Below are 24,589 nucleotides of genomic sequence, written 5' to 3'. Positions count from 1 at the left end.
CCACATCCAATTATTTTGCAGCCACCTCGCTTGCGGGCAACCACCATAATGCATCTCTTATGTCATTTCGTATCAAAACTGACATCCATCAAAGCGTGTTGTCAACACGAAAATTCCCACGTATTTTTGCCAAACAGTGGCAGTACAGGAAGTGCGAAATGTTGAACGGATAGCCAAAGCTCTGCCGCGTCGCCGTTATTCAATTTACATGCAAATGGGAGGGGGTGGGGGGCGCCAATACTACGCTGATGTATCGCGTCAGAACGTGTCCTGTGCCGGTGTAGCGGGTTGGGCGATAGGCGAAAGCGATTTTCGATTCAGATACAAATACAAATGCCCTTTTTTGCACACCTCAATAGAAAAAAAAATCAGAAAGAAACCAACAACATAAGTAGAGGTAAACAACAGGCGGGTAGGCGGGAGATAGTTATTAGGTTGACTTCTCTAAGAAGACTACGATTACTCTGGTAAGAGTGTAATGCGAAAGAATATAAGAAGCAGTCAAACTGTGCAATAAGCTGCCTATTCCGCTCAGACAAGCGCAATCGGTTGCGTCGCTCAAGGTAAGGTTGAAGAAGCTGTGGTTATCTGACGGCTTAATAATTTTCATTTCTTAGTGTATAATTACTAATTATTTTCCACTTTTTTCATTCTTTTTTTTTAGTTTAATTTCCCTATTACTTTTTTGTGTAATATATGTATGTTTATCCTATAAATTTTGTATGTATTTGTATCTTCTACTTTCGGGTACCTTGTTGTACATGTTGCTGCATTTGTCACCTTCTTCTCACTCTCTCCTCTCATCTACTCAAAGGTTAACTGAAAGAGATCCCTTGAAGGGATAAATTCGCCTTTGTACTTAGCTTTTCCTAATTGTAAGTTCCTTTTATTATGTGTTTTTGTACAATGAAGAGTTTACTACTACTACTACTACAATATAATGAGTCCCCATTACAAGTAAAATCAAAACTGCACAGGATAAGATTATTAAGTCCTACGTTCACCATGGCGACCACTTTGTTCAGATTATTATTATTATTATTTGGAGCCAGTCGTGTCCCACTGCTGGGCAAAGGCCTCCCCCCAATCTCTCCACTGATCTCTGTCCAGTGCTATGTCTGGCCACTCCTTCAAGAAGGAGTCCAGTTCATCCCGCCATCGCCGGTGAGGTCTGCCAGATCCCCGATTCGAGTTTTCGGGCTCCCACTCTGTAGTGACTTTGCCCCACAACTCATTCGGCATTCGGCAGACGTGACCAGCCCAATCCCATTTTAGCTTGGCCGCTTTCCGAGCTACATCGATGATTTGTGTCTTGGAGCGCAGCGTGGTGTTCCGGACTCGATCCACCAATTTGACACCTAATATGCTACGCTCCATGGCTCGTTGGCAAACTCCGAGTTTGGACTTCTGAGCTTTAGTCAAAGACCAAGTCTGTGCCCCGTGACGGCATTCGGCAGACGTGACCAGCCCAATCCCATTTTAGCTTGGCCGCTTTCCGAGCTACATCGATGATTTGTGTCTTGGAGCGCAGCGTGGTGTTCCGGACTCGATCCACCAATTTGACACCTAATATGCTACACTCCATGGCTCGTTGGCAAACTCCGAGTTTGGACTTCTGAGCTTTAGTCAAAGACCAAGTCTGTGCCCCGTGACCAAGTGTGTGTGTTGTTCAGATTGAGTGCAGTATTTGCTACTATGTGTTCACCTCACCAAAGGGTCAAGGGTCTAATGAGTGTGACTGATCTCCGCTTTCGCTTGTGAATCACACCAGCAATATTCGTGTGAAATATAACGCTACAGTGGCTGTCTTCGATATTCACGGGTCACGTCACAGAGGTCAGCGTTCGGTTTTAATATAAACCATGCTACGGTTACGTGGGGATTGACGTGTTGAGAGGCTGAGGGTGAATCATTATAGTCATCAATGTATCATGTATCTACACTGCTGAATAAATGACAGCCTCATGGTTTTCCACAACATTTTGCACTAATTTCATTACATTATAGTGACTTAAAGCTTTCTCATGGCTCAGTTTCATTGATCGATAACTCGGTCGGTATAAAGCGTGCGAGTACTCCCCGCAGGCAGTATAACGACTGGTGAAACTCACAAGTCGATAGTTCGGTCGATATACAGCATGCGGATGAGTCCCTGCAGGCGGTAAGGTGGTATAACGACTAGTGAAACTCATAATGGCACGCGTTTTGGAAATCTCCCGCACCCCACATGCGGAACCTATCGACCAATCAAAATAGTTCCCCGAATGCGGGCCCTATGGCATTCTTTATGGAAATCTCCCGCACCCCGCATACGGGCCCTATCGACCAATGAAACTGAGCCATAATTGTGAGCAAGTGCAAATACCGTTAGAGCTGGCAACCACTTATTGAGTGTTGGTATATTCGCACACAGAGAACAGAGTTATGTGTATCGGCTAAATAAAAAATATAAATTTGTTACTTGTAATTTCCTACTTTAAACTATGAAAAATTGAAGGGAAGAGGAAGAAAGAAATTGATATGTTGAGAGGCTGAATATATGTAATTTCATCATTATGTCAATGACGTAGACTGCAGCTAGCTTTTCTCGAGGTGCTCTATAACTACACGTGTAATTTTCTCTTCCACCTTGGTCCTTCTTACTCTTGTATACTTTCTAGAAGGATACCTTCTTAAGTGGCCCACTGATTACCAGTTCGCCGGACGATATCGGCCTGTCAGGTATTCGCAAAAGCTGATATGCGCAGAAAACTGACAGGCCGATATCGTCCGGCGAACTGGTAATCAGTCCTTTAAACACGTGCACGCGAAACACGTGCGCGTAGTTTAAGTTTGGCTTAAAAAAAATCTACCTTGTTGATCACAGGTTCACTCAATTTGACAGCTGTCTGAGCTAGGTTGTTTGTTTGTTGACTCTTATTTCTGATTCAATATCAAAAAACTCTGAACATTGTTTCCTTCTTTGATAATACATCATTCGTAGTAGTTTGTGAGGTGTTAATTTGACAATTCGTAAATCTTATTTCAAATACGTAAGGTTCAGAATTGGTTGGTCAAGCGTTACTGTTAGCTACTAACCAATCTAAGCCACGATATCGTGTCAAATAGAGCTGGACATTCAAATTTAAAAACTTTTGAACTGGATCTTCGTCTTCGACGATCGTCTTGGTGATTGGTGCGCGTCTCTCGCACGATTTCCACTTAACTTCGCGTGCACCATTAAGCGTGAGCTATCTTCAAGTTTGTATAAAAATAATATCAAAACTGTAAGAAGGTTTTAAATTTGAATCGAGCTCCCGAGCCGATGACGTCACTCGCCGCCGCAAGCAATCCTGCAGCGACCGCAACCGTCCCTGCACGGAAATTAGGAAACGTTTAGTTGTCCATTTGTACAACTACACAGCATACTATAAAATACTGGGTGTGGCCTGAACAGGAGCAATAAATTAAACTGTAGGCTGTGTCTCAAACTTGTTCAGCAACTTTTAAAAATATGTTCTCTGCCCCTAGTGTAAATTTAGTCGATAGCGAAACGTGACGTACGCGTTTGCGTTAAGTCTCATTTTGTATGGGTTTCTGAACAGCGCGCCAAGCGGGACGTTTTGGAAAGTGAAAAATCTCATACAAAATAACACTTAACGCAAACGCGTACGTAACGTTTCGCTGTCGAAAATAATTACACTAGGGGTACTGTTTTGATTATTTAATTAGTAAACTTTTAAGCTTATTCTATGGCGCAATGTATTGCGAGTTTCTTTATGTTTAAAACGTGACAAGTACCTAAAATCTATCACAATGATGTTAGCGTACATTGGAGATAAACTTATTTGGTATAAAATAGGATTCATAGTGTTTAAAAGGGGTGCGTCCTATAATATATACGCACTTTTGGAATAATTTCAGTTTACAAACGTTAAAAATGTATACTAATCTTATGTATAATAAAGTAAACGTATACTTTCAATTAGTATAACATAAAAATAATATAACATACGACATACATATGGCTGTTTGGTATTATATACATATAAGTTAAGCTCATTTCATATAACTGTCATAATATATACATATTAAAATGTGAATATCATCTTATATAATTAAGTAGTAAAATTAGTAGGATGACCTAGAATTTCAAACCTCATAGAACACACTACTAGAAAAAAAACTGCTAAAAGTGGGTTAGGTTAGGTTAGAACTGTGACCCCCTAGATAAATAAATTGTTTCCAGAATAGGTAGCAGGTTAGGTTAGAACTCTGAGGTTTGGGAAAAAGAAACTGTTAACAGAAAAGTGGGTTAGGTTAGGTTAAAACTGTGACCCTCTAGATAAAGAAATTAGCACCAGAATTACCACAGAAAAAAGCTGCAATCTGTAATAGATAAATACGGAGCAAACTACGTTGAAATATAAATTCGCATAGTATAGATGTTTCAAATACATTGCTCATTTCATAATAATTTAAAAACTGTATCTGTTCATTAACTAACACACAAAAATATATTTAACCCTTAATAGGGCACCGGTCATATACTTACCACTTCGTTCTGTCAGGCACAGATTAAATACAAATTGACTTATCTGGTGCTTTGAGAGGTTTATGAACGCATACATAACCTGTCATTCATAAAAAAATATGTTGGCAACACTGTGAAGTGCCAAACGTAGGTTCTGTACATGCTAAGCAGAAAATTTGAAAGTAGAACGATTTTTATGGTGTTTAGCGATTATTTGTTGTCAAAGTGTTCTAACAAGATTCCGGTAAGTGGTTACTATTGTTTTTGTATAGTATTTCGTTATTTTATCTATCTAATTACGTGTTATCTACCCTAAAATACATATTCGCACGGTTGGCGAAGATAGCTCAAAGTTGGTGGTAATATTTTACCAGTGTCCGTTACGGCCAGAAAAGTACGGATCAATTTTAAAATTATAATTTTTATTTTGTTGTTTTCATTAAATATATCTACAAAAAAGAAGAAAAATGATGAAAAGATTCAAAAAATACTTGAACAGGATATTTCCAGCCTTAAAAGTGACTCAGATGATGAAATAGGATACATTTTTAATTTTGTTCATGAGTATAATTACGACAACCAAGTTTGGCGAGGGTTATCAAAAATTTTGAGTTAACAGGTTGACGAAGAGTATTTTTTTGATACTAGAGATGATTATCTAGAGGTAGACGATATGGCAATAAGCGGAAATACCCCACAAAATACTTCCGATACTGGTGAACATGTGAAAAAAACATGTGATGGGACCCTTGATCGGTCTTCTGAAGATATTTTGGAATTAGTTGTCTACGTTACCATAGAAATTGAAGATATCGCAAGACCTGTTACTCCTTTAAATAATATGCCGACCTCAATTGCCTTTTCTAGCCCTACTGAGACGATTGATCCTCAGCCCAGCAAAGAAACACCACAAGTTATTGTTGTACAAAATGAAATTACAAATGTCGTGCGTAGTTTCCATCGACGTTCAACGCAGACCCTGTCTCCGGTCATCAATAAAAAGATACCTCAAGACTTGGATGAAGATTTCATCGTATAGAACCAGCTCGAAAATGGTCCTCAGATTTACTAGTAAATTACAAACCCATATTTGATAGATCAGTGGCAAAACTTATGATATTTACTCACAAAACGCAACCTGTCAGTTTCTCCGGCTATTTTTTTTCCTGGAGCAGCGTGAAAACTTATTGTAGAACAATCAAACATACACGCCATACAAAATAAAGTTTTGCATTGGGTTCCTTGAAACAAAACCGAAAAACGCGCGTACCTTGGTGTACTCATTTTAATGAGACTCAATCCGCTGACTGATTGCAACGTATATTGGTTTTCAGATCCATTTTACAGAAACCCAGATATTTCTGAAGCGTTTACATGTAAAAGATGTAAGAAACTGATAGTAAATGCGTCACCAGTCTGAGAACAGTATTGCCTTATGCGGCACCAACGGGCAACGGTAAAATACTTACCACTTCCTAAAAACCATTAAAAGGTAACGGTCATATAGTTACCACCCTGACTTTCATGAAAACTAATTTCCCGAAAAAAATTTTTTAACGATCATGTTGTTTATGGCTACAATATATATCTAAATCGCTTACGTTACTTGTTTAATTTCGATATTAATATCTCTGCCCTATTAAGGGTTAAATAATGTAATTTCGGTAGTGGTTCGGTATTTTTAATGTATGATATTTGTTTTGTATGTTATATTATTTCAACGTTATACCTTTCTAATGTTATTGTAAACAATGATATATGTAGTGTTTATTATACAATTTACAATTATAGAATTCGTTGTTATACATATTGCATGTTATTGCAATTGAATGTTATTCCGATCAAAATTATACAAATTGAATTTATACATTCAGAGTGATATATTATAGGTTTGTATACGTTCTATTACTTACCCGTTTAAAAGTTGTTAAACAAAAGTTTAATAGTTTGAAGAGTACAATATGTTTTAATCATTTGCTTGTGTTACAGCCCACTCTTTTCAGTTTTGCCAAACATTTTGACAAGTAAAATATTTACCCGTGCCTCCGCCAAGACTGGTAAAGTACCCTTTGTCGAAGCGCTTCGTCGTTTTTTTTAAACCTTGGTTCTTTGCTCTACACGTTTTCTTACTAACTACAAGAAGTATTTTTTAATAAAAAAATAATAAATAGTAAATAAATTTTTCACCTTACGCCCATGTGAAGGTAGCGACCGACCAAGCCATATAATTTGCCTCAGGTGTAGACTTTGTGAAGTTAGGGCTTGTTGAGTTAGAAGCTTGGCTTGATTATCATTTCATCTTGGCAACATTTTACACGAAAATGTTTTTGATGGGATTTACTTTACTCTTCATGAAAAACTGCTTAAAATTAATCCTTACATCCACTTTCTCTTGGACAACACTTTATTCGGGTGTGAAAAGCCTACGTCGGCCAGCCCCGTATTAACCCTCCTAATGCTCTTAGCGCGCGCAGTGTTATAACGCGGTCTCAAATTATAAATAATCCAGTCCGCTTAGGGACCTGCACAGTGGCACACTGGTGTAATGGGCTGAACTTCTTTATTCATTATAATATCTTCCTAAAGGAAAAATAACCGTAAAATCTTTTCTGTTAATTGAAGACAATTTTGAATTAAAACAATTTACTTGATTTTTTTTAAGTTTAAAGTTAACTAAATTAATTAATATCTGTAAATGTAATATCTGTAGGATAATATTTGGAAAAACTAAATATAATATTTGAACTTGCAACTCTAGATGACTAGCCCATCGCTCTGCCAACTGAGCTGCCGAGACTTACACGATGATAGCGAATATTTCCATCATATCATTCACATGTGCCTTAGGGAGGCACCTATCGACATCTACCGTAAGATCATTACACTTCTTAATGGCTAACGGATTTCCAAGTCATATTGGATACTAACCAGTGACTTTTCCTTTATTTCTAAGAATAAAAGAATTTGTGTCATACTAAAATATCCATTTTCACCCGAACTAACCAGCATTTTTTTTTTGTTCCAGGTAAGTTCCCAATGCAGCGTAAACAAAAACAAAACCGGCCGAACAACGAGTGCAAATCCCTCACATAATGAGCCGTGGAACACAAGCCCCGCACAAAGAGATGAGCCGACCTCTTCATTAGACCTCCTTGAGCAAAATACAGTCTTTGTAAAATATTAACGCATATAAAGTTACACGCTGTTGGTGAGAACTAGGCGGGGTTTTATGTTGTTTTGAATTTAAAGCGCCTTTAGTCTGAATTATGTTTTGGGAGAGTTGTTTTTAAAGAAATTAAGCACTTATATTAGTTTGACACTAACGATGTATAGTGGTTAATGTGAGTGCTACATAATGAAAGGCGAGTGTGGGTTTTATAACACAGTAGGTACCTGGGCGACCGAGCTTTGCTCGGTTATAACTATTTATTGTAATATGGTGGTGTATAGGTGATAATCTACATAAACTTAAAAAGTAAAATGTGAACTGACAATTATTATTATTTACAATCGATTTCAATCTTACAGCACTTGTCGCAGAGTAACGCCATCTATTGTCAATTTCTCTTATTACATAGGTAATTTTTTTACTAAATTAAACTTGTCTAAAACAATAAAAATTAAAAAATTATATACAAACTTGAACATATAAAAAAAAAACAGAAGTTAGTCACCGGGCGAGATTCGAACCCGTTACACTCGTTTAGCAATCCGCGTCTTAACCCGCTGGACCAGACAGACAGTGGCCGGCAACACGAAATTAGCGACTATATTCTGCGTCGAAAGAAACACGCATGAAAACTCGAAAACACGCGTTTTCCCAAACATAAGACTAATCTAGATAGATTGTATACCCCCAAAAACCCCCATATACCAAATTTCAGCGAAATCGTTAGAGCCGTTTTCGAGATCACAGAAATATATATACAAGAATTGCTCGTATAAAGGTATAAGATAAAATCTCTCAATGTTGTATTCAGGAACCGCATGTTAAAACGTCGTCCCGAATGATATGTACTAAAACTAGTCCAAATTAAATTCCTTTGCTATTCAGGGTTGTCCCTTTGAATGTCATTTCATTATTACATCGATATCGACGTTATTATTGCGTAATAATAACTTTTTCATAGATAAGAACTTTTATGTAACAAAGCAGATTATCTTTATGCCGGGCGTAAATTGCGATTTCTGAATGCATCATATGGGTTTATGATATTTATGTAGATAAAATCATATATTTTATCACAAATAATATCACTGTTATGTGTATGCAAACATATATATCTGTCCTGACAAAACCAGAGACTTGGTAGTAAGTTAATGATATTTTTTTTGGTTTAGACTAGTCAGTTGATTAATAATAATAATAATGGAATAACTAAAATTAACTAACTATTGTGGCGCAGTGATCCAAAGAGGGTCTTGGCCTCCAAACGAGAGAACGCCACCTGTCCCGATCCTGTGCCACTTCCTGCCAGTTATCGGCTTTGAGTTGGCACAGATCCGCCTGTACACTGACGCTCCAGCGGTATCTAGGCCGACCCACTGGACGGCGACCAGTCGGTCGTCGAGTAAGTGGAGCAAAATTGTCCAAAAGTCTCATACAAGGGTCCCGTTTTCATTGCATTCGAGTGTACTATTACGTAATCCCTTGCTATACTATGGCCATTCCTGCGTCTTTTGACATGCCCGTACCATCTTAAGCAGTTTTTGGTAATTTTCTCAACGATTGATTGCGATTTTAGAGCTCTCTCGGATAAATTCATAACGAATTTGATCGAGCCGGTATATTTTGTACCTGTATACTTTCCGGGAGTTACACCTTCCACCTCTTCCATATTACAATGAATTACCTAAAAATAGAAAAAAAAGGGTAAGACAGGTCCCTGGAAAAGTTGAGTTCCTTGGAAACCCAATAATAATATATCTTTGGCTTTCCAGCACAGAACGGTCCGTATGCTTCAAGTCTAATAAGGACGTTTTCATCTGAAATTCTAACAGGAATTCTGATAGAAACGTCCTTATTGCGGATGAAGCATAAGGACTCTTCTCTGATGAAAAGCCACGTTTAGCTAAGACCCTTTAAACTATTTTTTAATACACTAGTAGCTCTTGGAGCTGATACGTGTATATCGCAGCACTTGTGTATATATTGCACTTTTTAAAGTTCTAAAATATGTATCGAACACTACCTCGTTTTTCTCACATATTTAGTGAGCCATCCGTAACCTTAGCTTGTGCAACCCAATTGAAACGTCAGATAAGGTAAAAATAATGAATTTTTTTTTTTTAACCTACGCTGAAGGCACCAAACCTTGTCGTAAAATAAAAATATTCCTCACCACATCCTCCTCTTCTCAGGCCAGTCTCGCAATTTGCAGGATCTGGTTCGAGTTATTTGTTTGGATGCAATCTCGTATATGATTAAAACAGTGCAGGACAGGGGCCTTGGGGAAATCATTGGGCGGACGCATTGCATAATTAGCTGGGGGTGGATTCCGGATTCTTTAGAGCAAAAAAGGGGGTGGATCTAGGACATGCTTGATCTGTCTAGATTTTGGGAGGCGTGTACCTCCTGAGTTAAGTGAAACTGTTTTAAGTTAAGGAAAATATATAGATGTATAGAGTTGTTAATCTAATCAAGATGTAACGGAAATAGTGAGGATTTGTTTAAGGGCATATACGGTATCGTGTTTTGATCAGGAGAAAGTATGAGACAAAAATGTTGACACGAAAAAAAAAAACCATGGTGCCCAATTTTTAAACATAAAAAAAATACTAGTTATTCCCAATCAAAGCCGAACCGAATATGCCCTTAAAAGTCAAAAAAAACAAAATAAAAAATTATGTGTCAAAATGATATTTATATTTTAAGATTTTTATCAATGTATGTATGTCTGTTTATATGGGCCATAGTTGCCTGAAAATAAATGATATTTAATTTTAATATAATTTAATTTTCAATTATACCAAACATCTAATACGCCAAAAACAGTCATTCTTTAGCAAATAGGTAACTATATCTATTCAGTTTTTGATCTTGGTTTTTCTACCATTATTAAGCCAGACAGATTATATAATGTTTTCTGCCAAACAGCGTGGCATGATAATTCATGTTTAAAAAGGTTTCGGTTCTATATTGTTATATCAATTTATTTGTGTTTTAAAACTTCATCAGTAATAAATAAAAAAACTCGAAATATTAATAAAGTATCAAATTAAAGCTCTGCAAAAGCTTCAAAGAAAAAATATGGGGACATCGCCCGCGGACATACATAACACATAGACATACATGGGCAGATGCGTTCACAAGTGGACATTCTACATAAATAAGACCGGCAAAGGGGCCCCAATAAAACCCAACTGACAATATTTCTCGCATGCTCTTTTTAATTATGCTATAGTTGCTACTTCGCAGTTTGAAATTAATTTCGAATTCAGTTTTAATAGACTGCAAAGGGTTTTCCTTTTCTTTTTTGTACTAACAAAATGTGTTTTAATTAAATTTTGTTTAAAATCTCGCTAATGTTCTAACGGGTTTTAATGAGAGGAAATTTGTTTTGGTCATGGCGTTAATATTAAACTTTATGTTTAAAAATGAGATTGGTCTTATGTATCGAAAAAAACATACGTATTTATTAGATGAAAACCCGAGGTGTACGGGAATCAATTAATACATAGAATTCGTTGAAATCTACATTTATACTCCGTTTCGCAGGATTACAACCAATACTATTGTTCAATTCCCGTCTTTTGTCATAAAACTAGTGCAGATTATTTTATGGTACTCTGTGAAGCTAGTTCTGCTAACTGTATAGGACATGTTAAAAGGGCCTCACAGTCTAAGGATGTTTAAGCTAGCTTACCGCCATACTGCGTTACAAAGGGAATCCAATGGCTAGTCTTTGCGAGTATGAGATTAAAGGATTATAACGTCTCAGGTGAGACAGTGTAAACGAGGCTTAAGTGAACCTCAAGAAGCAGCTGATATGACTGGGTGAAAATTTCAGAGTTTGAAATGCCTTAATAAAGAGAATTTGAAATATAGGTGGATTGTCAAAGATAACTTTGTAGCCACAGTAAATTTACTGCCATCTTTATCTTTAGACACGAGATTTAATCTTTTAGAACGCCATTTAACTTAGATCCTTATTCTTTCACCGATATGAGTTTAATTTGTTAAATATCAAAAAGTGGCGCCATGTTACCGATCATAACCCAAAGGTTATGGCGCCATCGCTCGAAACGATGCCGCCATATCCTTGGCCTTTGATCTACTAGATGGCGTCACTTTTTGATATTAAACGAATATGAAAGGATAAGGATCAAAGTCAAATGGCGGTCTAAAAGTTTTAATCAGTGTCGAAAGATGGCAGTAAATTTACTATGGCTACAAAGGTTTCTTTGACAACCCACCTCTATGTCAAATTCTCTTTGATTACCCTCATTCATCGAATTACTCAAGCCTCATTCGGACGTCATTTTGATATCACGTAGTGCATTTTGCTCGTACTTATTATGCAAGGAAGTGATAAAAGTTACAATGTGATAAAATTGACAAAAATGAACACTAGATTCCGTTCGCGACTTTGTCTGCGTGGAATGAAGATAATTGATAAATAATATTCTATGCCCTTTCCCGGGCCTCAAACTATCTTTATACCAAATTTCATCCAAATCAGTTCAGCGGTTTCAGCATGAAGAGGTGTCAGACAGATAGAGTTACATTCTCATTTTAGAATATTATTAGTAGGGTAATCAACTAATCACATGACATGGTTCGCATTTATCAATTTCGCTACAGATTTGAAATGTGCCCCCCTATATTTCGCTGTGTCCTATCTCTATTAAATAACTTATTTACATCAACTTTAATAATAATAAAAAAACACTAAAACAACCAGTTCTATTTCTTTTTTAATCGAATATTACACTATAATGAAGACGAAATCACGCGAAAGCAAAAACGCGCGTCCAATCAAACAGTTTTTACGGTCAAACCAGATTAGTTGTCCGACTTTGACAAATTAACATACGCAATTTCGCCCGTCGGCAAATAGACTCGTCCACTGTTTGCATTAACCTGTATCTATTCGTAAAACACTTCGTAATAGACTGCGTCACCGCTCGTAGAACATGGTCTTCACATTCGTTATGAATGTACAGAATTCGAGACCAAACGTGTACTGGGTAGTCCATGCTAAAATGCGCGGTAAGCGTTATAAAAGCGCTTCAACCACGAGTAGCCCTTTCGACTCCAAAAGGGGTCGAAATTCCGTACAAAATTGATGCCACGGAAAACCACGGTTAATTTATCAGCTCGCCCATACGACACTTCAATAAAATTAACTATGATGAATGGAAAAATTGTCTGGTATGGTCATCAATCATGGAAGTTAGCTGCAAACTATAAGGGGACTTTGATTTGACGACGCGACGGCGACACGATTTCGTAGTTTTTTATTTAGTTGTAACTAGAGTTAGACCAAGCTAAGTTGGCTGCGATTTTGATAGCATTGACTGTGCCAGTATTATATAAACGTCAAAATTCTATGAAATTATTGGGTTTACAATAATACTTTCACAATCTGGGCTATCAAATTCGCTGCCAACTTAGCTTGGTCTAGCTTACGTTGTAAACGGTAAAAATATGAAGTACTTATGTAGGGAAAGCAAATTAATGCAAATCAAAGTAATTGAGAATATGATAGTATGTTGGTATACTAAGATTCAAACGGTTAATAGGTTTCTCCAAAATATATGTACTAAATTATATAATTATCCTACGAAAGTCATCTCGTTAAATACAGTAAGTACTCATTAAATAAGAGTACTTTTATATCTATCGGGCTATCTATATATGGGCCATTTTATTTTAATAAGAGTACTTTTATATCCATCGGGCTATCTATATATGGGCCATTTTATTTAAATAAGAGTACTCTTATATCTATCGGGCTATCTATATATGGGCCATTTTATTTAAATAATAGTACTTTTATATCTATCGGGCTATCTAAATATGGGCCATTTTATTTACATAATAGTACTTTTATATCTATCGGGCTATCTATATATGGGCCATTTTATTTAAAGATGTTCACTACACTTTTTTTAATATAGGAATTTTTGTTATTTCTACTCAGAATCTCGAGCATTGTCGATCCTTATGGGATTAAAAATGCCACAGATGTTTCTTCCATTCCATAACAATTTTTCATAGACTTTGTATGACGATAGGTAACGAAGTGGATGAAAAACCTTCAGGAATAGAGCGTACTCCCGCGTATCTTAAAGGCCGGCAACGCACTTACAACCCCTCTGGTGTTGCAGGTGTCCATGTGCGGCGGTAATCGCTTACCATCAGGTGATCCGTCTGCTCGTTTGCCTCCTCTACCATTAAAAAAAAAATTTGGACACTTTTTTTTGTAGTTTTATTATTCTAATTTTTTATATATCTATCTCAATCAATGATATCGTATACAGTAAAGTGTGGTGGCTAATAGCTTTTTTATTGTGGTGTCTTATCAGGCTTTTAATCATCTGTTGACATGTCACTAATTTAGAATTCCGGTAGGGCAGGTAAATATGGGCGAGGCTGGAGTGCCCTATGTCATAATATTATGATGGCATTTTAAATGGACTTGTTCATTTGTTAAATGCATTATATAGGTATGTATTTTGTATTATTTTTTTATATTTGTGGAGGTAAATTTTTCTTAATAACGCAATCATCTATAATGTTTTTTTTTATGGACCTAGCTATAAACTAACCAAAGTTTTTCCAATGGGTACAGTCAGAGAAGAAAGTGGTTTACCACTTTTCGACTCTATTACTTGCCAAATAGAGTCGAAAGTGGTAAAACACTTTTTTGGCTGACTGTACTAGGCGACGAATCGACGATATATTATTTACCCGTTAGGCTAGGAGGCCATTAAATTGTTGATATGGAATTGGGATTGTTAGGAAGCCAAAGGAGTAAGATTTTATATATATTTATTGATATTTATATGAAAATAGGTAATTATGTCGCTCATTTCTTTTAACTCATCACTTATAGTGTAATTTGTACACGACATAAAAATACCAATTACGGCTTTCTCTGAACCAAAGGTTTCTCTGGGCAGAATTAAATTTTATTTATACTTTATTGCACATAAAATAATGAGTACAAATGCTGGACTTAATGCCTTAAGGCATTCTCTATCAGTCAACCACTGGGTCAAACAGAGACGATTGTTAGGCGCAGGCTTTGTACAGCTATATCGGATCAGCGGTTTTTTTAATATATATTATACGATTTTTACTTCGAAATGGTGTCAATATTATACCATTAATTAATTCTCCGTTTTATACGCAAACAATACCAACATTAGCCTAGTAGCTTAAATAATGTAGATATTAAAATAAAGTTAAGCCCCCTCCCCTCCCCTTCCCTTAAAAAAAACATCACAATTCTTGGTAGCTCCTCCTCTTAAATCCATCCTTCTGGTACTAAATGTCGCAAACCTGTCAAATCTTTAGTTCAAGAAACACCGTATTTCATATGATACAATGGCTACTATTAAGTTATTTCCAAATCATTAAAATCCATCTTGTTTCTAATATTCGTGGGAATAACACAAACCAACAACAAATAAGGGTTTCCTTGTGTTTTTTAATTAAATCTTTCTATTTTTTTTTTAGTAATAGCTACCTCTTCCCTTTTTAGTAATAGCAACCTCTTCCCTTTTTAGTAATAGCAACCTCTTCCCTTTTTAGTAATAGCAACCTCTTCCCTTTTTATTAATAGCAACCTCTTCCCTTTTTAGTAATAGCAAACTCGTTTTATTAAAACAAGAAAACGTAAGCAATTTTCGTCCATCAATCATTATGACTTACTTGGATCTAAACTAAATTATTTTACTAAATGTGTAAACTTAAAAATCTTGAAAACACCTGAGATCAATTAAAGAAATAACCTTGCTTAAATTCTAAAGTAACAAAATTGTCGGATTACATTTCAATACCGAATTTTCCATAATACAAAGTAACACTCCTTAATAAAATAAGGTATTCTATTATCTCACCTCCGAAACGAAATAGTTAAAAAGTATCCATTGATAACGCAAAAAAGATGACGCGAGTTCCAAAGTTGCCGAACTTTATAGAACTTTGGTCGTTTACTTTGTGAAAAATATCACCGAATAACATCGAAAAAGGGTACGTTTTTCATAAAATACAGTCCGATCACACGAGTCACTTAGGGGTGAGGTGTTTTGGAAAAAAAGTTGGAATTATGTTGAAAGTCACTTCATCAAAGTTTTTGCGCAGGTGTTTTTTTAGACCCGAGCTGGGTGATGCGGGATCTTTTATATGACACTGGAATAGTCTCATCTTTCTTGAATGTGGAATAAGAAACACGTTTTTTAGTTTCTTCAGTATTTTTTCTTCTGTTAATATTTGATAACATATCAATAATGGCTATTTGTAATGTTTGTGTATTTACTATATTTATATTTAGGGACAAATGGTGATATACAATTCTTCAAGAATTTTAGCAATCGTATTCACTATAACTTAAATTACAATTGATGATAATTACGATATAAATTCCTAAAAATTTACCATATGTAATTTGTAGTGAAGTGAAGTTATATATTGTGAGAAAATAATGGAAGAAAATTATTTGACGCGAAACATTTTTGACCTTTGTATGGAGGATTAAACAACTTGAACGACCTGCCCAATAGGAAAAAAAAATCGCGGAAAAAAAATGTTCTTCTACTTTTCCTACTCAAAACACGATGGCGAATGTGTCCTTAAACAGATCCCCATTATTTCTGTTACATCCTGTATGATCCATCTAGTATTTTATGTAGGTAACTGTACCCCTAGTGTAAATTTATTCGATGGCGTAACGTGACGTACGCGTTTGCGTTAAGTCTCATTTTGTATGGGCTTTTTCAGTTTCCAAAACGTTTCGCTTGGCGCGCTGTGTCTAAATCCCATACTAAATGAGACTTAACGCAAATGCGTACGTCACGTTTCGAATTCGAATAAATTTACACTAGGGGCTCTGTAGTGTGTTCGTAATAAGATGATTACTCATCAACAGTAATAGATAATATAACTAATATAAATAAATAAATAAATATTATAGGACATTATTACACAAATTGACTAAGTCCCACAGTAAGCTCAATAAGGCTTGTGTTGAGGGTACTTATACAACGATACATATAATATATAAATACTTAAATACATAGAAAACACCCATGACTCAGGAACAAATATCCATGCTCATCACACAAATACATGCCCTTACCAGGATTAAAACCCGGGACCATCAGCTTCGTAGGCAGGGTCACTACCCATTATGCCACACCGGTCGTCAAATAATAATCACCACCACCATCACCATAATCACCACAATAATTATCATATTATTATGGTGATATGATTGAATGAATCAGTGAAAATAAATCGTTCATCGTCAATATTCGCCGTATCCAGTTAATTTGGTTCCTTCCTCCCGAACTTTGCAAAAGCCATCATAATATTTTGCCGAGTTTTTGGAATAGATAAACTTCTGAAGGTACAAAGTTGGTATGTTTTCCTTCGGCGATATCAGCATTTGATTAAATCTTAAATGTGACGGTCATCTTCATTCGTCCATGTTCTCGTAAATTGCAGCTGGACATATTTTGTAAAACATGGTTATAGGCAAAAAACTTAAGTAAGTCACCTGTTGTATGTAGTTGTGACGTGTTCGAATAGACATTTGTTTTGTTTGTGTGTGTCTTTTAAACATGTATTGTCTATAACAAAATTGTAACTAGTTTTTATATTCAATTTTAACACGTTTATAGTTAAAGGCAATGGCCATAAAAATATAATCAGACTATATTTGCAACGGTAAACTCCAACCAAACCCATTAAAAAGGTTAAAGTTGGCTTCATAGAAATACATAGCGAAAACATGTTTGATTTTCATTTATTTTCAGGTATGTATTTTTGATATAACCTCAAACTTAAACTAGATGTAGATTTTAGTGCTATAAAACCATTCTGAAAGAGGTTTTTAGCTTAGCCATCACTACCAGAGCATAATTAATTTTCGGTTTTTTTCGAGCGGCAATTAATGTATTTCGTACATCATGATCACTTGTGACAGGTGTGACGTCGCGTCATTAATGAGACGTTTAGAGTTAAAACAAAATAGTGATACATTGCTTGCTGAATTATTTTGTATGAAAAAAATAAATGACGTCCATTTTTTATAAAACCTATGAAAGTGTGTTAATTACAGCCTAAACTAACTGCCCTTTGATTATGTGGTCGTATCAAAAACACGCGCTGTATATCGCTACCCTGCATACGATAACACTTTAATTTTTGTAAAAAATAGTAATAAAGCGAATGATATTTGACAAGCAAAATTTCAAACAGATGTATACTTTCAGAGTTATTGAAGTAAAACGTTAAAACCCGCGCGAAGGCCAAATCTTCCATCAAGTTACGCGCAGCGTGTCATATCTCTTGTTTCTTTCTAATATCCTGACTTTACGCTACCTCTGAAGAGATTTTATTCAACAGTATATAGATGGCGTGTTACCGATAACTTATATAAAATCTAGCTATTATATACACCTTAAACCTTAAGGTATGCATTGGCCATATTATCAGGACACTAGTTTGTACAGCGGCGATCCATCAAAGCTCTAATACACCAATGAATATTAATATGTGCTGGTTTATTTGCTTATTTATTAGCTCTGAGACCGGTGGACATGTTTTTATGTATGATGTAATGTCATAGCGGGATTTGATATTGGAACTGAGGTAATTATATAAATTGTATATACAGATGTTAATCCTTTTCCAGGCATAGTACGATTTATCGACCACATACGCGCCATTAGAATTTCAACTTTAGCATTCCGATTTAAGGTTCAAATTAGATTACACTTTCAGGAAATGTTACTTGTCTTCAAATGAATCATCTAAGCTGGATTAATTGGAATATATTTGGATTTTTTGGGAAAACCTTGTAGATTAGTGCGGCCTGGAAAATGGTTAATTACAATGAAAAAAAAATCGTGGTGAATGAAGGATGGCCAGCTGGCGCAATTGGTTGGACCGGCAATCCAAAGATGTGGGTCCGAGTCCCACGTTGGCCTGAGTTGATTATCGTTGTTTTTATGATTGACATCTGTATATATAATTTATAGATTGTAATGTGGTACGTACTACAATTTTCCGTACCTTTTATGACGTATTAAAAAAAAAAAACTACTTACTAGATCTCGTTCAAACCAATTTTCGGTGGAAGTTTGTATGGTAATGTATATCATATATTTTTTTTAGATTTTTCATTCTGTTATTTTAGAAGTTACAGGGGGGGGGGGGGACACACATTTTACCACTTTGGAAGTGTCTCTCGCGCAAACTATTCAATTTAGAAAAAAATGATATTAGAAACATCAATATCATTTTTAAAGACCTATCCATAAGTAGGTATGGGGAACCCCCAAAATTTATTGTTTTTTTTTTCTATTTTTGTGTAAAAATCTTAATGCAGTTCATAGAATACATCTACTTACCAAGTTTGAACAGTATAGTTCTTATAGTTTCGGAAAAAAGTGGCTGTGACATAAACGGACAGACAGACGGACATGACGAATCTATAAGGGTTCCGTTTTTTGGCATTTGGCTACGGAACCCTAAAAAGAACAAATATTTAGATTTGAGTTAATTATGTTTGATTCAGCTATTACTCGTCGTGTGCGAAGGTGTAATACCACCTAGTCCATCCACTGGGCCTTACTGAAAATCAGCGTCGTGGAGTGTGCCATATGACTCATACCGGGACACCAAGCTGAGTGAGAAGTCTTCATTTGCCAGTCATTCTATACATGCAGCCTATGGGTTAACTATACGCAGAAGGCATACAGCGACCTGCGAGTACAATACAACAACGCGTACAGAGCGTTGTCGCGGCTGCCGCGCTACTGCAGTGCTTCTGCGATGTTCGCGGAGTCGCGCACGGCGGGTTTCGCCGCCATTATGCGCGCGCGCTGCGCCTCCATGATGCGGCGCACACGCGACAGCCGCAACACGCTCCTGTGCGCTGTTATTGATCGCTGGGACTCGCCAGTGTTGAAGAGGTGGATTGGGCTCCATGCCCTTACATAACATTATTTTTATTTTTATTTCTATGTTATACACTAACACTAGTCTCTATGTTTTTTTTTTATGTACATTACTAACAAAATTTGGTCTGAATTAAAGATAATAATAAATAATAAAAAATAATTTTGTGTAATTATTTTTATTTAGTTTAGAAGGTTACGTTATTGTGCCAGTAAATGATTTTTCTTCTTCTTCTTCTAATAGTGTAATTTGATGGTTCTAAATTCTGTTAAGGTGCAGTAAGTTCGTATTTTTCTCTCACTTTTACTGAGCATAAGCGGGAGCGAGATGGAAGTTGGGGCTCGGGAGCGCGGATATCATGTTTTTTATTTTTAGTGCGTTTTAGAAAAAAAAGTAATCGCTGAGCGCCCTCAAGCATAAAATTGTTCATTTTTAGATATAATTTTCATATGTTTAGATTTGTGCAAAATTTATTATATTTTTTATATTGCATTTTTTTTCTATTGAGCGAAAGTCAAAAACTCAGGATTCGAATCACTCAAGTTCCTAGAGAAAGACCTCAAGATTGCTAATTAAATTTATGGCAGCCATATTTATCCAAAAAAGTGCTACGACTTTTTAAAAATCCGTTTTTTAAACTTACTGCACTTTAAATAGAATAAATTGTTACGAATGCAACTGTTTATCTGAAATCCTAGTATAAATTGATTCGATAGCGTGACGTGGCGTACGCATTTGCGTTAAGTCTCATTTTGTACGGGATTTAGAAACAGTGCGACAAGCGGGACGTTTTGAAAACTCAAAATCCCATACAAAATGAAACTTAACGCAAATTGATTTACACTAGGGGTAGTACTTAATTATAATGCAGTAGCTAAGCGCTCGGGCTCGTCTACTATTGGAGGGCTTTTTCTAAAACACCAGTGGCAACCCCCGCATACGCTTTATTTTATCGCAGCCAAAAAGAAGTACCAGCTGCAGCTGCTGCTGAAGTACGAGCTGAAGATAGGAAGGCGTGGCGCGAGCTTGTGAAGGCCCTTTGCACCTCTGGGGTGCTTTAGGACAACAACAAAAAGAAGTACCTGTCTGAAAAACTTTAGCACATACATAAGTTCTTAATAGTCATTTTTTCCTTAACCTCCACATTCTACACTCGAACGTTTTCGTAATTACCCTTGTAAAGTAAGTTATTTGGAAGATACTTTATTAGTTCACTACGAATCGAAGTTTAATTTGTGTCGTCGATATCCTGACCTGCGCGGTGGCTACATAAATGAATAAGTGGGTGTAGTAGTCCAATAGTACAAAATTATTATTAAATATTTACAGAAAGCACTTACAAAAGAATCGTTAATTATACCAATTTACATAGAAATGTAACAAACACATCACAGTAGTTGTAAAATTAGGGCCTGACTCGAATTTCCAAAGCTACGTTTTTTATTCATCACCCCTGAAGTTTCAAGCCATGATTTTGCCATCGGTACCCTCTCGATTGTATTTTGGTTACAACCACCTGGACCCCCCGGGTCCGTCTTTAAAACGTCTTTAAACTACGTTCGGTATGGGCATTGTGAATGTCATCGCGCTTTGTGTGGTATGGATGTCATTCCAGATCTAGAGCAGAGCCCAACTGGGGAAGTACCTCCACCTGACCGAGAACCGCAGCCAAATAACACTAGACTCTACTCATAGTGTTGTGTTCCTGCCCGTGAGTAAGATTACCAGAGCTCATCGAGGGTGAGGAACATTAGGGTCGGTAACGCGCATGTAACTCCTCCGGATTTGCAGGCGTCCATAGGCTACGGTGACTGCTTATCATCAGGCGGACTACGGTCCGCAGGTGCTTGTTTGTAGTATAAAAAAAACACCATGACATAAAAAAAGAAAAACTTGCCGTACAAATCCCTATCATCTTCATTATAACCGCATTTTCTCATGTGCAGCCTAGTTTTCCCCACAAAAATAAACAACAATCACGTCAGATGACACTTTCGAAAGCTTCTAAAGAAAGGTATAACTTAGTACCTTTTTTTAGATTCTTACGTCTTTTTGTTGAAGCATTTCGCAGCATTACGTTCGCACTCGCAGTTAATGCTTGCGTTCCGTCTTCGTTCCAACTTCAATCCTTTGGGGGCCAAAGTAGGCCCCCTCAACTTAGTTAGGGGGATCTATTGTTATTTTTTACACGGGGAAGTCTTTTATAAAAACTGTGCTTAGAAGTGTACCTTTTTGGCAGTGGATTTGTTTTGAATTTGTTTGTTAGTGCCAGTTTGATTTTTATTAGTCGGTAGTGACCCTGCCAATGGTCCTGGGTTTGAATCCCGGTAAGGGCATTTATTTGTGTGATGAGCACAGATGTTTTCTATGTTTTGATATGTTAAGTACATTATCTTATACCTTTAAACGAGCAATTCTTGTATATATATATATATATTTCTGTGATCTCGGAAACGGCTCTAACGATTTCGCTGAAATTTGGTATATGGGGGTTTTTGGGGGTATACAATCTATCTAGATTAGTCTTATGTTTGGGAAAACGCGTGTTTTCGAGTTTTCATGCGTTTTTCTTTCGACGCAGAATATGGTCGCTAATTTCGTGTTGCCGGCCACTGTCCGTCTGGTCCAGCGTTACGGGTTCGAATCCCCGGTGACTAACTTTTGTTTTTTTTTTTATATGTTCAAGATTATATATAATTTTTTAATTTTTATTGTTTTAGACAAGTTTAATTTAGTAAAAAAATTTAGTTAAGATTATCACCTATACGCCACCATATTACAATAAATAGTTATAACCGAGCAAAGCTCGGTCGCCCAGGTACTATTATATTAAGTAGGTATTTATCTACTACACAGTTTGTTCATTTCTGTATTTATTTATTTATTTATTTAAACTTTTTTGCACGATATAAAATTGTACAAATGGCGGACTTATCTTAACTTGTATATCGTTGTCTCAGTACCCACAACCAAGGTTTGGAACCAGTTTATAAAATACCGGTAAATATCAGTTTATTTCGGTTTTCCTCCGAACTTTTATAAGAACGCGAACGTTTTAAGAACTTTATTGTAAATTGTAACCTAAAAAAACCGGTTTATTCGACGAGCGACGAAACGGCCAGCCGGCCTGGTGTGCCACGTTAACATTAACACCGACATAGGAAAAAACCGGTTTTTATTACTCTAAACCGGTTTATTTGACAAGAATTGTTCTCTTAAAAACCGTTATAAAATGACGGAAATTAAAAAGGTTTTGCGCCAAGAACATGACAACGGTTTGGAAATTTAACCGGTTTCCGAGCCTTGCCCACAACACAAGCCTTCATGAGCGTACTGTGAAGCTTAGTTATGTAAGGATAATATTTATTTATTAACACACCAATAGTCTTCTTTTCCGCTCCGCTAGATTACAATCAATGCTATTGGTTGTATCTTGTATCCCGCACGTCTCTGCTGTCGTAGTAATTATATTTCAAAATGGAACTGGATTTTCAAACAATATTGCAAAGTGGTCTGAAATATTAATTAAATATACCGATTGTTGTGAAAAATTTCATTTAGTGACATATTATTCATTTATTTAACCTTTATTGCACAATACAAAAAAAGTACAAATGGTCTTAATGCCTTAAGGCATACGCTACCAGTCAACCATTGGGTCAAACAGAAACTTACAATTGGTGCGGAAAAGAAAATCAGTACAGAGAGATAAAAGTCACTATCTAAACACTACTATTATTATCTGATCGAATTAATTAATTTTACTTTAAAATATTTTAACTTCACCTGTCACTTGTCAAAATAAACTTGTGAATTAATTAATGTGGGTGGATGCAAGACATCAGATTCTAGGGGGAAAAATTTAATGACATGTTCCTATACAAGCAGAGCTCAAGCGAGTTCCTATATTCGGTGAATTAAGAGGCTGTCAACACCCAATGTCCTTGAAATTAATGTTACTTAAACAGTTTTTTAAGAAAGACTATTTGTTTTAGTCAAGTAAGAAAAATATATGTTCATATTAATTATATTTCAAAGACCGTGGTTGTACTCGATACATGATTGAACGAAATCGGCTCGATAGATAATAATTGCAAAGATTGGTCTTAAAATCACAATTAAACGGTTTCATGTCTTTATTGTTTTGACTTATGGGTCTGCAATTAAAATCACAATTTCAAAACATTTATATTTAAACAGCTGTTGAGTAAAATATTACACTAATAATCCACTTTTTTTATTTAAATATTTTTCTTATTATTCCCTTGCCCAGGCCCAGTAACATGCGACAGTGCTATCTCATTTACTCCGATACAAATAGACAGTGTGCGCGCTTTAGGTATTGACAGCCTCTTAATATAACAGGCCAGCACAAAATTAAAGACATACACGCTAAAAGGCTTTCTCTACTAGTCAATCATTGGGTCAAACAGAGTCATTTGTGTATGTAGTTGGAGGAGAAATGAATAACGAATAATAAGGATTTTTTTTAACTTGAAGTCAAATAATTTAAAAATATATACATTGTTAAATGCTACTACTTAAATAATGTATAAAAGTTAGACTAATAAATATAATAAGTAAAGTTTCAAAAATTTCTTTCAATTAAAGAATAGAATTGAGTAATTAATTAATTTTGATTTTTTTTTTTTTCGATGGATGGATTGTGTGAAAGAGGATATGAGAAAGAAAGGAGTGAGTGCTGAGGTGACGAAAGATAGAGGAGAATGGAAGAGAAGAACATGTTGTGCCGACCCCACGTAACGTGGGATAAGGGCAGGAGGAAGAAGAGAGATTTTTAATAAAATTTTATTTCACATACAAAACTTTGAGCAATAACTAGTATATTAGAAAGGCATCGATGATTGAGTTTATCGATATAGGAACTCCCTATCTAAAATAATTTTGTCCCCTAGAATCCGATGTCTGGTCATAAATAG

The 24,589-nt window shown here is 36.0% G+C and overlaps 2 protein-coding genes across 5 annotated transcripts in view; both read left to right on the top strand.

The window, feature by feature from the left end:
- The window catches only part of LOC133515584 (CUGBP Elav-like family member 6), a 614,398-nt gene extending 605,932 nt beyond the window's left edge, over positions 1-8,466 (top strand). For all 3 annotated transcript variants that reach the window (XM_061848164.1, XM_061848161.1, XM_061848163.1), the window contains one exon: positions 7,539-8,466. In XM_061848164.1, the coding sequence (XP_061704148.1) occupies positions 7,539-7,697 (159 nt within the window). In that variant the 3' untranslated portion in view covers positions 7,698-8,466. The remainder of the gene's footprint in view (positions 1-7,538) is intronic.
- Positions 1-24,589, top strand: part of LOC133515575 (CUGBP Elav-like family member 4) — a 674,434-nt gene that overhangs the window by 37,764 nt on the left and 612,081 nt on the right. The gene's annotated exons all lie outside the window — the stretch shown is intronic.

The sequence above is a fragment of the Cydia pomonella genome, chromosome 2, assembly GCF_033807575.1.
Source record: "Cydia pomonella isolate Wapato2018A chromosome 2, ilCydPomo1, whole genome shotgun sequence".
Lineage (NCBI taxonomy): Eukaryota > Metazoa > Arthropoda > Insecta > Lepidoptera > Tortricidae > Cydia > Cydia pomonella.
This window is presented reverse-complemented; position numbering and strand designations above follow the sequence as displayed.